This window comes from Rhineura floridana, chromosome 4, assembly GCF_030035675.1.
Source record: "Rhineura floridana isolate rRhiFlo1 chromosome 4, rRhiFlo1.hap2, whole genome shotgun sequence".
NCBI lineage: Eukaryota > Metazoa > Chordata > Lepidosauria > Squamata > Rhineuridae > Rhineura > Rhineura floridana.
Genome location: NC_084483.1, coordinates 133903831 through 133922552, shown reverse-complemented (window position 1 = coordinate 133922552; position 18722 = coordinate 133903831). Strand labels below are relative to the sequence as shown.

Genomic DNA, 18722 nt, shown 5'->3' with positions numbered 1-18722 from the left:
TATAGATTGAAAACCTACAAGCTAAATATTTTACTGATTATTTTGAGTCTATGTGAAGTTTCAGCCTTCCTCATCTCTGCATCTCTCATATAATTTCTCTCCTGGTTTTCCTTTCTTCCTCAGACTCCTGTATGTTGAATTCTCCTCTTCTCATGGTTCTTTTACAGCAGGAATGGCTAACCCACAAACACAATTCAAGTGACTGGCGACTGTCCGAAACTGGGATGTCTCTTCATATCACCCTTAACTTACAGTGGATGTGTCTCATCTTTCCTCACCAGCAATTTCTTGATGATTCACATAGTTATAGCTGCACTATTCTGTTCACACATTATTTCTTCTATTGTACGGTTCAAAATTTTTAGATTTTTTAAAAAAAATTGGTACATTTTTCTTGTATGTCACTTATCGACAGCACATTTCATAATTTGGTAGTCTGTTTCCAGCCATTTATAAGATATATGTTGAGAACAAGCACTTTGATGGTGTTTCTAATCCAACACTCCAGGAACACTACTTTGTAACTCTGTTAAAGTATCTCTCTACTCCTAAACTGTGCCCCTCACTCCAACCCCCAGACTATAACTAAGCCAAAGAAGTGCGACTAAAATATCTGCATAATGCTGCTCAGTTTACCTCTGCCTCCACTTCTCTCCCCTTCCTCTGTTATCTCCCGTGTAAAATTTTAGACTGTAAGCTCCTCCAGGAAGGGGACTGTCCTCTTATAAAAATGAAATGCCACGCACAATAAATAACAAGATTAAGGCTGCAATCCTATGTCTTACTAGGGAACAAGTCCTATTGAACTTAGTGGGAATTACTTCCAAGTAAGCATAAACGGGATAAGAAAGAACGGATTCAACTAATGGTTTTCTTGATCTTAACTGCTTTTTCCTCACAACCTCTTTACTCACACACCATATTTTGTGTGAAGGGCTCATCACACATTAAGAAAGTTCTGGATGCAATACATCCAGTTTTAGTGCAAGACACTGAATTGAATGTCTTTATTTATGTTTGTATGTCACCCCATAACAAAGTTCTCTGAATGGCTCACAATAATTAAGCAAGGATGGCTAACCCTCAACACACTTCAAGTGGCCTGGAAACTGTCCAAAAATGGGATGCCTCAAAAGCAATACAAACATAAAACATAAAATCATTAACAAGCGGGGGGGCTACATAAACACAAAACGTAGGTCAATAAATTTCAGTTTGGGTTTAGGCCCAATTTTGGCATGGAAATTGCCTTGGTCGTCCTGTATGAGGACCTTTGTCAAGAGAGAGTCGGAGGAATGTGTCCCTGTTGATTCTCCTTGATCTCTTGGTGATTTTAAATACCATTGGCCGTAGCACTCTTCTGGAGCAGCTGTTCAAGTTGGGAGTGGGTGGTACCACCTTCCAGTTGCTCTGCTCCTACTTGGATAGACACCTCCAGGGGGTGGTGCTTGGGGTACACTGTTCTGCCTCATGGACCCTCTAATGTGGGGTGCCACATGGGTCAGTTTTATCCCCTGTGCTGTTTAACATCTACACAAAATCACTGAGTGGGGTTATCTGGGGATTTGAAGTATGTTGTCATAAATATGCAGACGACATACAACTCTATTTCCTCTTTACATTGGCAGGTGGGGCAGTGGATGTGCTAGACCAGGGTCTTGCCTTGGTGATGGACTGGATAAGAGTCAATAAACTGTAGCTCAATCCAGAGAAGACTGAGGTACTGTTAGTTGGTGGTTCCTTTAACCAGAGAAGTTAGATTCAACCTGTTCTGAATGGAGTTCCACTCCTCCTGAAAGACCAGGTGTGCAGCTTAGATCCTCTGGATCCATTATTGTCACTGGTGGCACAAGTTGCCTTGTGGCAAGGAGTGCTTTCCATTAGCTTTGACTGGTGGCTCAGCTGCAACCCTATTTGGACAGGGATAGCCTAGCATCTGTTGTCTATGCTCTGGTAAACTTAGGTTAGATTACTACAATCCATTATATGTGAGGCTGCCTTTGAAAACAGTTTGGAATCTGCAGCTAGTGCAGAATTCAGTGGCCAGATTGTTGACTGGAAGTAGATGGTTTGATCATATAACACCAATCCTCGCCCAAATGCATTGGCTTCCAGTTGGTTTCTAGGCTCAATTCAAAGTGCTGGTTTTGACCTATAAGGCTTTATGTGGCTCAGGACCCCAATACCGTAGGGGCCACCTCTCCCCACATGATCCTATTCAGAGCCAGCATTTGTCATCTGAGAACCTTCTTTTCCCCCTTCCAAAGGAGGTATGGAGAGTGGCAACATGAGATCGGACTTTTTCAGTGATGGCTCCACAACTGTGGAGTGTTCTCACCCAAGAGATGTGCTTGGGGCCATTGCTATCAATCTTTAGGTACCAGGTGAAGACTTTTTTATTCACCCAGGCATTTTGTTCTTAATTGGTGTTCATTTTTCAGTTGGGTAGGGTAAGATGTGTCCTTTTTATGTTACTGCAGGATGAGCACTTTCAGTTAATAATACACTTCTCTTTTGATGTATTTTTAAATGTCATATTGTGTGCTTTAACAAAATTGTTGCTTTGAGACAAAAAATGTTTTTGTAGTAAGCAACAAATATAATAAATAATAAGTCACCCCCAAAATTAAAAACCGGTTTTTAAAAAAAGAAGCCCAGGGGTACCAATACAATTGGAACAAGGAAGGAATTTATTGTCATTTCACTCCTAGAAGCCAAAGTCAGTCTTCTGCCTTCCTAGCACTTCTCCAAGACATATTATTCATACTTTCAAAAAGGTATGTTTCCTATATACTATAAATTAGAAGACAGGGATTCTATATTGCATATGCTTCAACTTCAAAAGTTATCACAAAGGGGAAATATTCCTAACAATATGCAAGAGTAGCTCTGTATTTGTTTTTATTTCAGTATCTCTTTGTTTGCTTGTATAATCATCCCTTGGGACAATCTGTACTGTTAAGAAACGTGTAGAAAACAGGCATCCTTTTTGTTATTGTTGAATTATTAGTACTATACACAGTGTTTGAGCTCATACAAGTATCCTTTGGGGAAATGTTCTGCGTGCCATTAGCACTATTCTTAATGAGGTAAAGCATGAAACTTCTTTTAGTGCTCTGCCAGAATTGTTTTATCTTTAAGTCAAAAGAACAACGGCTTGGAGTAACCCCAAAAAAAGCATTTCATAATTACAAATGGCAAACAATATTCCCAAGGATCATACTTGTAGCACTTCTATTTATAGATTTACAGTTATTACACCAAACACAGGCACATCCCTAGCAGGTTTGTTTTTTTAAATGGAGCCACTACTGTAATTCAATAAATAATACAAAACAGTTAAAGCATTTTCCACAGGGAAGCTGACTGGGTCCCCTTGAACTAATTTAAAGAGATGGGTGGAGGGGAGAAGAGGGTATTTCATGCTTGGTTTCAGCCCAGTGAACAACGTTTTTAGGAAGTTTGGGGTTAACTGGACAGGATACAAATCTTGGGTTTCTTTTTTACTTAATAGAACACTGACTTGAGAGTATTGGTAAATTTATGTTTTTCGTATAGATTTTTGCACTGATTAAGGAATAGAACACAATATGAAAAAAGAGAAAATATTTTAATATTATGAAAAATGCTTATACTCTAATATTTAATTGTCTTACTGGATTTATATCTCACACAACAAATAATGATGGAACTCTGCCATCAATTTGATTTCCAAAACATATTCTGGGGGATAAATACTTAGGATGCCATTTATTTCTCTGAAGGAGACCTCTCTGTTCTGGAATGAGACTGACACTGTTCATCCCCAAGCAGCTCCTCAAGCTTCTCTCCCTCTACTTCAGAAGCAGACTTTTCCTCAATTTAGTTCTAAGTCTTTGAACGAGAAAAGGCAACAATTGTAGCACACAAAAACAAAGGCAGCGATGTTGGTCCATAAAAAAAAAATCCTAAAATCCACAGTAAGACAATAGCTTTATTAGGTTGAACCAAAATGTCACAAAAATGAGCAAGCTTTAGAGTTCTCCACAACTCCTCACCAGGCTGGATGTTAAGCAAAGTGAAGAGGAGAGAGAGAAAAAAGCTCCAACATCTGCACTGCTTACAGTCCTAAGGTAGTGCATAGGAAACAGTTTAAAATGCTGCATTAAAAACAACTTAATCACAACATCATAAAAAATAAGGTAGGTCCTAAAACTATACATCTCAGGTGTCAAAGGCTAGGGTAAAGAGACATAAAAAATGAGTATTTGGTACTGTTAGCACCTATCTTTCCAGGATTCCGCCTCAATTTAATGGCCCACATCCAGCCCATCACTGCCTCCAAGCACCAGTTCAACACCTCAGCTGCCTCTCCTGATTTAGATGAACAGAGATATAGAGCTAGGTGTCATCTGCATATTGATAACACCTTACTTCAAACCTCCTGATCACAGCTCCTAGTGGCTTCATATCCATGTTAAATAACATGGGGTACAAAATGGAACCCTGCTGAAAACCCATGGTGCCAAACAGTAGCCTCCCATAACTACTTTTTGGAAGAGGCTCTGAAGGTAGGAGCAGAAACACTAACGCACAGTTCCCTCAACCCCTCACGTCCCTGAAACGCTCCCAGAGAATACCATGGTCAATAGTATCAAAAGCTGCTGAGGTATCAAGAAGAATGAGCAGGGCTGCACTCTCCCTCTCTCTCTACTGACAAATGTAATCAACCAGGGTGACCAAGGCAGTTTCAGTGCCATGGCCAGACCTGTAGCCAGACTGGAATGAATCCAAGTAATCAATTTCTTCCAAACATGCTGGAAGCTGGACCGCCACCACCTTCGCAAGCACTTTGCCCCCCAAAAGGGGCACTGAGCAATAGTTGTTTAACACTCCTGGGTCCAGGGATATAATCTTAAGAAGAGGACACACCTCCACCCTCTTCAAGTCAGATGGTACCTCCCCCTCTTCCAATGAAATATCAATCACTCCCTGGGATCACTTAGTCAACCCCCTATGGCTAGCTCTATGAAGCCAAGATGGGCAGGTGGTTAGCCACAGTTCTTCAAGCAGCTTATCCAAATCCTCAGGCCACAATAATCGAAACCAATCTAGTACAGATGGAACAGAGAGTGTTCTAGACACCTCCATTGGATTTGCTCTAACTGTGGTATCCAACTCTGTCCAAATCTGAGAGATTTTGTCCCTGAAATGCCTCACAAATTTGGGAGAGTAAGCCTCTGACAGTGTCAGAGCAATGCTCATGACCAGATGACAAAAGCCCATTCACCACTTGGAAAAGCTGTGTTGGACAGCTACTTGGGGATGCAGTGGTAGCACAGAAGTAAGCTTTCTCTGCCACCACTACTGCCAGGTGGTAGGCATGGTGGTGCAACCTTACCTGTGCTTTGTCAGCTTCGGAGCAAGATTTATGTATAAAGCCTTTTTGGTTGATTCTACCATGATAAAGTAGCAGAAAATGTTTTTTTCTCTGTTAGGCAATTAAGAATTAAGTATAAAATAAACTTCTGCAATTCACTTTAAAGTATCTTCATGATCTTGGTCTTTGATACTAGCATTATTTTAAGCCACATCTTTCAGGTGCTAATTCTTCCTTCTTTCTACCTTGCTGCTTTATACGCTTGGAACAATCTTTTGCTATTGATCCAACTGGATTCACTTAAGAAGATATTGAAAACTCATCTATTTAATCCTGCTTTTCATTCATGGTTCTTCTTGTCTCAGTTGACATTTGCCACAGTATCTCTCTTCCCTCAAAATTCCCTTTCTCTCTTATGTCTAGTGTAAACCTGCAGGTATAGCTGTTATCTCTTTATTTTTTAATAGTGCTGTTGTATGGTGATAAGTAAAATTATGATGGGGCGATAATTCACCTGAGGTATCTACCCACAGATTCGTTCTGATGTTGAATGGATGGTTATGCTCCCAGTCTTTCTAGTTTGAGATTGATTTCTCATTACCCACCTTGATCTGCTTGTGATAAAACTTTGCAGATCTCTCACTTTCAAACTGACTTAAAACCACAGTCGAAGATGGAGGTGTTAATAGTACCATCTTGTTATATTTGTTTGGATCACTTTGCCAGGGTCTTAGATGTTGACATGTTGCTTGAAAATGTATATATAAACCACATGACCTCTTCTTAACTCTTGCCTCTACTGGCTGATAAAAATCTGTCATGAGAAATTGGGGTTTGTGGTGGGCACTGAAAATGCTTCCCAAGGGAACAGAAAAATGCCAACACCTCTTAAAATCTCAGCATCAGGCTTCTATTTAAAAATTAATCCTCAGCTTTGATGTTTTGGATAACTAACAGCCTCTTGACCCTAATCTCTCTTTCTTCAGAAGGCAACTGAAGCTGTGATTGCTCTGTTGCTCTAGGAACTTATGCACAATGCAAACCTCCATATGTTACAGACTAGTTTTTGCACCCAGCTTGAAACCAAGATCACTATCTCCTGGAGTAGATTATTTTCATCTAGAACTTGACAAGGAAGTACTTTCTATTGAACCTCTCAGCAGGTTCTAATACAAAAAAATCACAAAATCATACAGGATCATTTGAAGAACCATATGAAGACTTCAAATGTTGTATTATAATGCCTGTAACTCTTATTTATCTAAACATTCACAGGCAGTAATTTTGGGAAATTGCTCTTCTATGTCTGAAGATGATCTTGTGGGATGCCCTAGAATTCTATTGCTTACCTCTTATGTTTAACATCTTCCTAAAGACAGTAGAAAAGACTGTGTGAAGGTTTGATGTTCAGTACCAGTAAACTTGGTACTTTACTGATGCCCAGCCAAGATGATCAACTGGATTGGTATTATTAGATGTCTATGAAATCTAGATAGTCTACAAAAAGATGAAATTGCCACCCCAATACTGGATATGCAAGATGTATGTGTATGCCCAGGGGTTTTTATTTATTTGCAGTTCAGAAGTCCCTCCCACCAGAACTGTCAAACATATTCACATGAAGTTCATATCTGCATGCAAATTCCTCTTCTGGATCAGCCAATGGGGGCAGTCAACCAACAAAAAGGAAGTATTATTAATCCAGCTCAGCTTCAGCAACAAATTACACAGAAAGAATTACAGCTGACTTCTATACAACACAAAACTGTATAATGAACTTGCAAATTCAAATCTTGTAACACAGGAATGGGGGCATTGCTTTGTGGGAAGCCTTCTGGGGGCCGCATGCCTAGGATGGGCATGGCCAGAGGAAAAAGTGGGTGGAGCATCAGATGTGATTCTCACCTTTGTTCAGTAGGCTACTTTCCAGCCGTGCAAGAATCAGATGTTCCAAGCACACTCCATCCAGGCAAGCAAGAGGCACCCTCATTGCTCAAGAACAGGTAGGCAAAAGCACTCAAGGAGGGCACGGATCAGGGCTAGTGAGAGGTGTAACCTAGTGAGAGGGGGAGGTGGCCTGGGAAGGCATATGGCCTGGAGAGAGTTCAGAAAGCTAGACAGAGATGCCACAATTAACCCGTGGGCCTCAGGTTACTCACCCCTGTTCTAACAGAATCAAAGACTGCTGTCCATAGATCAAATGATGAAATAAAAATCACACCCAATTAAGCTAGTGTCCCGTTTCTTCTACATACCTGGAGAGATAGCTCTGTGAAACTGATACATATCTTCTCCCATCAGTTCTTGTGCCACTTGCTTTATCTTCTGTCTCACAAGATCTAATTTGGCCTCAGATTCCATTAATATTTCCTCCCCATTAGGAGCACTGTGATCACAGAATACAAATCACATTACTAAGTGGTAATGCTGGATCTGCAGCAAAGAGGCAAAGTTAATATATACATCACTTACAAACAATTCAATTAAACTCAATCCTCTGTTGTCAGAAAAACTGATTGAATCAATCTAGCATTAGTATCAAATATACCCGAAGAAAATCACACACAAAAAATATCTGGTGGAAATGATAAAAATGACACCATTTGCAAATGGGATTCTCTCTCAGATACTCCGTCCCAACTAGAGCACCAATTTCCTGATGCAAGGTTGCTCTTATGTAGGGATTTTAATGCTAGGCTAGGGAACACCGAGTCAGATTTCGGAATGTCCTCAAACTATGACCCTAATTCTTATATCTCACTATGGGATAGAGTCTCCCAAGATCATCTATGCAATAAAAAAGGCTGCAGACTGCGAGATGTTTTGATGCTTCACTGTTTGGAATGCCTCCATGGTTCCTCTTTTGATGTGTCTAAAGGTGCTTTTACCTATCTAACCAGTAGGGGAGTGAGTGAGATAGACCACATATTTGTGTCTAATAACTTACTTACGGACATGATAAGCTTCGATGTAATTAATAGGGTAGAAAGTGATCACTTCCCCCTATTAATGAAAATGAAGCTTTCACACCCAATCTCTCCCCCTACACATCTGGAAGGTTTTCAACTCTCGGAACGGAGAGTTCGGTGGTCGATTTCCCTCTTCTGTCTCGGAATTTCTATATAACAACCTCCCCACCAGACTAGCTATATTAGCTCCCGATTCAGATACTTTGTATCTATACCAGTCATTCGTGTCACTTATGAGACCTTTGTTGACTTCAAATAAACAACTGACGGTCCGGACGTTCTCAAATAATAGGTGGTTTGACCACGAATGTAAACTTGCCAAACGCCAGTTGATTACTTATGCCCGCCGCGCAACGAGAACCCCAGAAAATTTTGAGCACACAAACCTTATCTACTTACGTGCTGCATATAAGTCACTATTAAAACAGAAAAAAGATCTGTATGCTAGATCCCAGTAGCAATTGCTACAGCAGGCGGTGGCAAAAAAAGACGAGTGTTTGTTCTGGGATCTGGTGGCTAAAGGGATGCGTACACTAGGCTCTCTAAGCCCCTCCCAGATATCAGCTGCCGATTGGCATACACACTTTAATAAGCTCTATGCGTTATCTGACAAAGCCCCTCAAGCTTTACACCACCTGGTTCTCCCCTTACCTGACTGGCCTCCTGTAACGACCGCTCAAATTAGATTGCTTATGTCTACTCTGAGATCTGGTAAAGCCCCTGGTGAGGATATGCTCCGCCCTGAGATTTTTAAATATTTCTCAGATTGGTGGGCTCCTATCCTGGCCAAACTGTTTACACAAATTAACAATACCGGTACCTTTCCGGCAGGGTGGAAGCAAAGTATTGTTGTACCCATCTATAAGAAAGGGGAGAGGCTTGACCCTAACAACTATCGCCCTATCAGCCTCCTCGACATAAGTGTTAAATTGTATTCTAAATACCTGTTAACTAAGGTCGAGGAGTAGGAAGCTACAAATAATGTTATTTCCCCAGAACAAGCTGGTTTTCAAAAAGGCCAAAGCACCATGGACCATTGTTTAATTTTATGCTATCTTGCAAGGAAAAGCATGCATGGCCCTACGAAACATTTATATGCTACCTTTATGGATTTAGCGGTGGCTTTTGACTCTATAGATAGCCAATACCAACATAGATAAGCGTCTTCTCTTCCTCATCAGAGAGCTATACTCTGACAATAGTGCCAGAGTTAGGGTGGGTGCTACAGGCACGCTTACAGACCCCATTTCTATCTAAAGGGGAGTTAAGCAGGGATGTTTACTAGCCCCAATTCTCTTTAACTTTTATCTTAATGGAATAATTACTGATCTGATGGGCCCAGAATTTTTTCCTCCTGCCCTCGGTAATAGGAAAGTGTCAATATTATTGTACGCTGACGACATGATCCTATTGTCCATAACACATGTGGGTTTAAGGAGACTGCTTAATTATTCCAAAACTAAAGTTATGGTTTTTGGTAAGAGGCACCGAAACTATACATGGTCGTTAGACAGACATCCAATCGAGCAATGTCGCGCTTTTAAGTACTTAGGAATCTTTTTCCAGGATAACCTCTCCTGGAAAAAACACATAAACTACACTAAATCTGTACCTCTAAGGTCTTGTGGTGCTATACTAAGCTTCCATAGGACTGCTGGAGGTAATCTTGTTCTCCCCGCTTTAAAATTTTTTGTAAATAAAGTCCTTCTTCAGAATCTATATGGAGCTCCTATTTGGGGTTGGGAAAGGTCCACCCTGTCCACCAGCGAGGCAATCCAAAATAGTTTCCTAAGAAAACTTTTGCGCTTACCCCCAGGCACACCAGCGGCATTCCTTCGAGCAGAGCTAGGCCTCCCCCTAATTAGTGCTTGTGCCCACTATGCTCTGTTTAACTTCTGGGAATCTTTAAAAAACGCCCCCACCAAACTATCAAAATTATGCTACGATCTGGCCATTAGAGACAGTTTCTGGAGCACAAGAATATCCAGCCTATATCACTCGTACAACACCATCACTAAATGTCCCGAACCGACCCAAGTTGAAAGAGGCAATTTCCAACACTGTTACTGGATCGATCGATTGGCAATTAGAAACTCCAAATTCTCAACCTGGTTCAGGGTAATTAAGACGGATCACCAGAAAGCAAGATACCTGACTTATTCCTTTTTACCAAACCTTAGACAAGCATTTACCGCATTAAGATTCCAAACAATGCCATCTATGGTCTTGTCAGGTCACTATACCCAAGTCCCATGGGCTCAACGACTATGTATCTGTGGTATGGAAGTGGTTGAAGATTTACCCCACTATTTGCTGGAATGTCCATTATACTCCCAAACTAGATCTAAATTTCTCGATGGCCTGTTGATCCCCCAGGGACCTTTGCAATAAATTATTGTCTGTCTCTTATCGGACCAGGACCCTTCAGTCACGCATAGGGTAGCCCTCTTAGCACTGGCTGCACAAAAGCTTAGGGCGAAGTATGCCACAGACTTACCATTTGAACCCTAGGAGGCAATACTAAGATTTTTCTACCGTTTTATGTCATGTTTTAATACAGTATGCCTATGACTTTGTTTTAACGACCACAGTTGTTTTTCTATTAGTGCATACTGTAAATTGTAAAGGCCTATGGATTGGCAATAAAGTTTATGACTGACTGACTGCAAATTAAAATATCATGCCTTCATTAGAACCTTCCCTTTTCCATGGAAAAATATAGTTGTACATTAAGTCATCAAGGCCAACAATACCTCACACTACAAATGAAAAAACCCAACAAGAACAGAATGTGGGTTCTAACTGACCCCACAGTTTTATCAATATACATATAACATAACTATAACAGTTGTACTAATACAACAGTGAAATAATCATGGGCTATGAATTAACTATAGGAACAAAAACAAATCTCAGACCTTGTAACCATATACTCAAGCAGCATACACATAACGTTTCGTAACTGCGTAAGACATAGAAAACAATTACAAGAAGAACATGGCTGCTGCAATTTTGTCAACCACATTGTGTCAACCACAGAAATGACATCTTCTACCTCCCTTGGTGTCAGAACTGGCAGGCCCTTCTAGTTCTGTGGCTGCTACTCTTATTGATTCACAGTGGTCATGTGTTTAGACCCAACCCAGGGTTTGATCAACTCTAGGGCAAGGTCTATTAGGAAGACACATATTTGGGGATGTTCACACCATGGTGGAGTTTTCAGCTGCCAACAACATACACATCTAAATAGACAATGCCCACATTTTGGGGGGAAACGGCATTGGTCACCATCTGAGCATGTGTCTGGAACCATACGTGGACACCGTCTGGTCAGATGATCCTGGGCTCTGAATTCTAGTCTAAGATTGCTGCATCATTATGCACAGAAGAAAAGAAAATCACTGTCCTTCCTTTCTTGGACATATAACTTACAAGAGTCAAATATTTGGGGGAGGGAAATCTGCTACCGACATATTTGTGGATTTGTGGACAAAGAACTCTTGGAGAAATTTCTGGTTGGTTGGTTTCTTAGCTAATCCCTTGACTAGTAGCTCACTGGTGAAGATATTATCAGTTGTTATATTTGTCCACTGTAATTATGTTGTTAGTTTCTCCACCACTGTCTGTCTTGGGTTTCAAGCTTCTGGGGCACATTTTTTCCTTTCTCACATACAAGTTTGCATCATAAACATATGATGTTTTGCAAATGCATCACAGCCAGAATTTTATAACATACTTTTCGGGTAAGGATAGCATATCACCAAATACATTTCTTCGAACATCACCACTGAACATCCTTTGAATGGCACGTTGAATGGTTCACCAATTGCAGCGTTCTCAGATGGCACAAAGCATACTGACAATGTCTTGGTAAACATATCCCACAGGTCATGCACATAGGCAATCGTGTCTTACACATTGGGCATTCAGCATAATAAGCTAATCAAATATGAGGACTTTAATTCTTTTGAAGGAGGTCAATGGCACTGAGCTCCAGAAGTGTTGAGAGCAACTCTCAACAATACATTTTGCAAATATCTTCCTGTTAACAGAGAAAAATGGTAATCTAAAGGTCTGACTGAGAGCTGCTATTAAGTCTGACCACCTGCAGAAGTGAGGGTACATGTTGCTTGCAAACATAAGAACAGCCTGCTGGATCAGGCCAATGGTCCATGTAGTCCAGCATCCTGTTCTGATAGCGGCTACCCAGTTGCCCATGGGAAACCCTCAACCAAGACCTGAAGACAGAACTTTCCCCTCTTGCAGTTTCCGGCAATTGGTATTTGGAAGCATACTGCCTCCCCCTATGCAGATTCAATTGGAGTCACAGTGATCCCAAACTACAAATTAGTATGCTTTGCACAAAATTGTTGCTATGTTGGAAAAAAAAAATTCTGGGTCACAAGGGAAGTTCTTACTGGAAAAAATGTTTAAAAAAATAGATTTGTAAAGTGGTTTTGTAAACGTTAGGGTACTATTGAGCCCTAATACCATTTATAGCGATGTTAAAGAAAGTGAGTAATTTCTCTATTAAAATATACAAAATATTTTTTCATCCTCTATGCTCTTTTTCATGTAATGGAAAGTAGTAGTTTTGAGCTAAGCATCTGTAGATATAGCAGGTAACTAACAAACTTAAATGGCATTAAATGGCATTTGGTGGGTCACTTTAACCCTCAGAACCTTGCATGCATGCTCTCTTTCAGTTCCCTCGTTCATTCCAATAGGGATGGAATTGACCTCCAAAGCTATAAGAATAAAAACATCTATTTTTCACTAAATTGGGGGCGGGGCCTAAAATGTCAAATGGCAATTCACATCTCACCACAGCTGAGGACTACTTGGAGAATGGAACTGCAGAAGATTGACAAAAAAGTTTTATGATTTTTTCCCCCAGTGCTATCAGGGTATGTCTGTCCCCACATTTTGACAAATGTGAGCAGGGGGTTGGACTCGATGGCCTACAAGGCCCCTTCCAACTCTATGATTCTATGAAAGAGTTAAAAAAGCATGTTGTCACAGAATCAGACTTAAAACTCATCCTTCTAAAAGTACCAGTGAAAGCATCTGAATCTTAAGAGAATTCATAGCCATCTCCTTAAAGCAGAGGGGGACATACTGAGGCACACACACTCAAAATCAATACAGATTAATTATTTCTTTGCATACTTCATTTTCCCTTTTATGCTTACTGTCATGGTTTAAGGCAATTTTAAAAAACGTTTATGCAGCATATAAATATGGAAGGTGAGACTGGCAATTATTCTAAAATATTAATTCAGAATAAAAATGGCACAACCTTGAGTATGTATCCTTGATATGCACTAAAGATCATATAAGAAATATAATCATAGGGTATTTACATATTCCTGAAGTTCAGCAGCTAATGACATTCCTTATGAAGCCAAAACAGCACCATCCATGCACAAAAGGAAACAATCAACATAAGCACAAAAGAAAAAACCCTAAGGGGGGTACAGGGAGGGAACAGGCCAATGGGGATTGTGCAGTGGCCACAGGAAAACTGGCTGGCTGGCTGGCAGGGAGATACAGAGAGGAACTGAGTGTTGTGGAAGATATGGCTGAATGACTGGAACAGTGAGCAGAAGCACATTTTGTTTCAGGTCTCACTTGAATAATTATAATTAGAGTCAACAGATACCAAATTACAAATATAAATTCTTCTTATATTACAGCATAAGCTTTTGTGGGCTGGAACCAGTTTACGTTTCAACCAACTCAGATGATGGGTTGTTGTTGTTTTAAAAAGAGAAGTTCTATTATTAAAACATAAGACGGGAAATATGGACACAATATGATGAAATATCACAGATTTTCACTGAAGCTTTTGTCTAGACTTCTATGCAGCTACATCAGCAGCTGTGATTACTAGTACATCAGTGTGGCCAAAGAACTGATACTCACTTTTACTATAATCAACACATTGTCTAACAACACTAAGCTGTTCTAGACAACACCATTGTTAAAGCTGTCAATAACTACTATTCACAGCAGCATTGCCACAAGATGAACTAGGATGACAGGAAAATAGAAAGAAATTTTCTAGACGAGGGGTGAGGAACCTAAAGTGTACCAGATGCTGCTGGATTACAACTCCTATTATTCCTATTAGCTATCCTTGTTGGGACTGTTGAGAATTGAAGTCCAACATCTTGCAGGCCACAGATTTTTTGCTGTGGCATGCAATCAGTCTAATAACCCCTTCATGCAGCAGATACTGACAACCCCTTTTCCACTGTACATGCTCTTTCCCGTGTTTGCTCAGAAGATCAGAAACTTCCCTAAAGGGGCAGTGTAGCAGAAGAAAAATGCTTTCATTGCCCACTTAAAGTCATCAGTGATGGGACCAGCCAAATATCCCTAGAGAGGGAATTCTATAATTAGGGTGCTGCCCTAACAGAAAAGGGCCTGCTCCAAGCTCCTAACAACCAAACATACAACAGGACCTCAAAAGATGATAACAATTCCTCCTTATCCCAGCAAAACTTTATTTAAAAGGGTTATGAAACAGAATTGCAGCTGAATAAAAAATATGCTTCTGCAGCACTGTTAGTCAACACAATGGGAGCTTACCTTTAGCATCCTTTTTAAAGGTATACCTGGATGGTGGAGGCTCCAGGCTCTTTCTTTTTTTCTTTGACATTACTGCTCCCAGGTTAGCTTTAAGACCAAAACCTGCCATGCATATTAGTTTCCCATCAGTTTTGTTATAGTGAGCTAACAAAATGAAGTTGGCTTATGGAAAGCTACAGTGCTTTGATGAAAAAAGATGTTCAGAGCAGAAAAAAAATTTCAAGATAACAGGCAAAAGAAAATAGGACACCTGAACCTTTAACAGTTGCACAGAAGTAGGAAGTTCGCACAACAAGACACACCGATCCCAACTCCTCCTTTTATACAAAAAGGAACCCTTTCCTCCTATGTTTCTGGTCATTCTACAAGGCAAGTATCAAGAACACTGAAAACCTATATAATTACTCACCTGGTAATCCTATGGAGTAAGAATATGGTCCTTTTACTTTCAATAGTTATATCACGACTAAGTTTCACAAGCCTCTCATATTTATCATGTCTTGTATCAAGCTCCAGCTGGAATGCTAAAGAGAACAGAATGCAGATAAGGACAGGTCACTCAAGCATATGTTGAAAATATCACAAAGGAACTTCCACCAATAAACCAGAAAGCAGGGCAAATTTTTCAATAAACATTTAAAATAATTAGATGTGAACTTGCAAGTTACACAGAACTATTTTTCACATACAAGTATTTAAATCAAACTTAGAATTCTTCTGTGGAACCAAAAAGGCTACTAAGATTGGTCTTAATTCTTACCTTTAACAGAGCAAACTATTTTAGCAATCTTGATTCATCTGACTCATATCAGTTCTGGCACAGAAGCTTTAAAAAAATAAACGGCACTTCGCAGATGTAAATCAGCTGCTTCTTTTCTCAGGGAAATTTCTCGTATGAGGAAATGAGCATTCAACATGAACCTAATAATATATGGGAGCTGTCTGAAGCCATGTCCACAATCATAGTAGCAGTTGTTACAGCCACCACAGTTGTAGAAATGTCCTCAGACAGTTTTCATGATAGCTCTTGCAGCTCCATACATAAGAAGAACTGCAAGACCTTCAGCTTGCACATGTGAACCAGCCCACAGGCCTTTCAACGATTACCTACATTTAAAGGACATAGTCACAGCTGAAGAAGAATGAATGCTGTCTTTTTCTTCTCTCCGATGACCATGAGGGAAATTGTCATGCTTTCTTTTTCTGAACTCACCCGTTCCTATAAAGAGGAAAGAAAACCAATGAGTTAAATGTGATGAAGTTGTAATACGTGTCTCACAGAAACAGCAATCCAAAACGTGTGCTCTCCATCAAACCTGCCTCAATCTAAGGGGAAGGGTGAAATTTTGATTGCAATAGCTTGAGGCACTCAGGCCCAGTGAAACACTAGGGGCAACACTGTACCGTTCTCCACAGCTCCAGGCAGATAATGTGGGAGCTCATCCCTGCCATCTGGAAACAGGTATGGTCTGGGAAATTTCATTGCCCTTTTGCAGGCCTGGGAGAAGAGTGGGAAAATCTCACCTAACTACAAAATGCACTTGCCATTGGTAAGCAGATTTGTGAATCTTTATCAAAGGTAACAGTGCTTATTATTTCAAATAGTTTTGAATAGGCAGTACATTTACATTTATTTTACTGTAATGATACATTCTCAACATGTTCTCAAATGTCTTATTGATTTCAGTGGGACTTACTTTCAACTTACAGTACAATCCTATACATATTTACTCAGAAGCAAATTCCACTGAGTTCAATGGAAATTACTCTCAGAAGGTTGTAGGACTGTACCCTACGGCACAAGCAATCTTGTGCAGTTACTTGGCATTAAATCCCACTAAACTCAGTAGGACTTATTTCCCATTATCATGCATAGGACTGGACTGTAGTAGTTGGAATAGTTGTCAGCAGTAGTCATCCTTGTTGCTGCTACAAAGGGTTGTATCCTCCCATAAGGCATTGCCTCTGAATACCAATTGCTTGAAATCAAGAGTGGGGACAGTGCTCCTGCATTCAGGTCTTGCTGGCTGTCTGGCTTCCCATAAGCATCTGGTTGACTGCTGAGAGAACAGGACACTGGACTAGATGGGCCTTTGGGCTGATCCAACAACACTTTTCTTATGAAAGAGAAACCTGAGGGTGTCACCACAAAATTAAAAACCAATTAATTTTTTCTATTTAGCACTATATTCCATAATCCCCAGTCCAGTAGCAGTGGCATAATATCCTTTCCTTTTTCAGTAGAAATACAGAGTAGAAGCCTGGCCATACTGCAATGCTGCTGCTGTTGTTATTAACACACAATCAGCTGGATATGCATCCTAGTACTAGTGTTGAAATACAAGAGTGAACAGCTAACGAACAACCCAAATTTTTTAAAAGTGTAAAAATATAAACATTTCTAAAAGTAATAGAACAGTACAAAAGATAATGGATAGTTTTATTGTTCTCTAGCTAGCACAGAAAAAAGTAGGCCAGAGCTCAAGTAACATACAGAGAAGCAAAGGGTCATTAAAGCACATTAAAGTGCGCACTTTAGCTTCACAAAACAGAAGGGGCACAGGAAGGGATAACTATGCTGCTTGTTAGCCATTCATGTCAAAATGTCTGATAAAGGCCAATAATACTCACAATACATTTACTGCAGTAACAAAGAACGGGGTTAGGAATGAATTCCCTTCCCCACTCCAATACACCTAATGCTGTGAAAATATGATGTCCCTGAGACAGAAATACACTAGAGTGGTAATCTGCACCAGGTGCAACAAACACATTACTGCACTAAAAACCTATAATGCAGAAAGACCCCAAGTTTTAATTATTTCAAAATATTAGTGCTGTGAAATGTCACAGGCGGCATCACTAGCATTTCTTGGACTTTAGACCCATTGTTTTCCCTATCCTTATGTTTCTCTCTCTCTGTGATATATTACATTATATGTTGGTAACACCGTGATGTGATAAAGAGAGCTCTAGTCCATAAAAACATATGCTATATAATAAACCTTTTGTCTTTTAAGGTGCCAGAAGATTATCTTTTAATTTGTTGAGCCGGCTTATACACGAGACACTACAGGGCTACTGCAAATGAGCTGAAACTCCCTCTTTAAAAAACTTTGACACTTTAGATTATGAGACACTTGTTATGTTCCATGAGTACTGGCTACACTACATGGGTGCTTTCAGACAGGTATTTACTGTGGCACAGATGCTGCCCACACATGCAAGTCTTTCACAACATCCACGCATTATCAGTATTGAAATGCTAGCCTGTATTTCCCCCATTTAATTGAGCCTTTCTGCAGAAAATGAGACAAGTTAAAAAACCCTATTCCCAATATCTGAATGACCCGTTTGCAATATTAAGCTGCCATCTGGAAGCACCCCACCCCACTGCCCCATCATGGAAAAAGGCACTGATTTGCCAATGAGGAAAGCTGGTGAGCACTACAGACAAGGGTTTTGGGGCACGTATACCCTCTTTTTATGTAAGGGAAATGTTAATGTTTTTCAGTCAACCGCAAGGTCATAGAGAGGGAATGGGTGGAGCGCCGTTTTCTAGCAGAATCCCCAACACATACTTGTAACAGATGTGCGTTAGGTGGTTTTCTGCCTGTCCCTCACCACCCCCTTCTGGGCTAGATGCTTTACGCATTACACTTCTGCCTGCCATACAGTTGTTAACGGCGCAGCAGCCTTCCGAAGGACAGTGTCAGGAAGACCGGGAGCGGGGGAGAGATGAGAGCGACCAACTGACTGAATCAATAAGCCATTATCTATGCTACTCATCTTGGGCTAAA

At 40.3% G+C, this 18722-nt stretch overlaps 1 protein-coding gene across 4 annotated transcripts in view; it reads right to left on the bottom strand.

The window, feature by feature from the left end:
- Positions 1–18722, bottom strand: part of TSNAX (translin associated factor X) — a 50699-nt gene that overhangs the window by 15922 nt on the left and 16055 nt on the right. For all 4 annotated transcript variants that reach the window (XM_061624494.1, XM_061624493.1, XM_061624492.1 and 1 more), the window contains exons 2-4: positions 16034–16141; positions 15332–15446; positions 7615–7745 (exon numbers count right to left, since the gene is read on the bottom strand). In XM_061624494.1, coding sequence (XP_061480478.1) covers positions 7615–7745; positions 15332–15446; positions 16034–16046 — 259 coding nt within the window. In that variant the 5' untranslated portion in view covers positions 16047–16141. The remainder of the gene's footprint in view (positions 1–7614; positions 7746–15331; positions 15447–16033; positions 16142–18722) is intronic.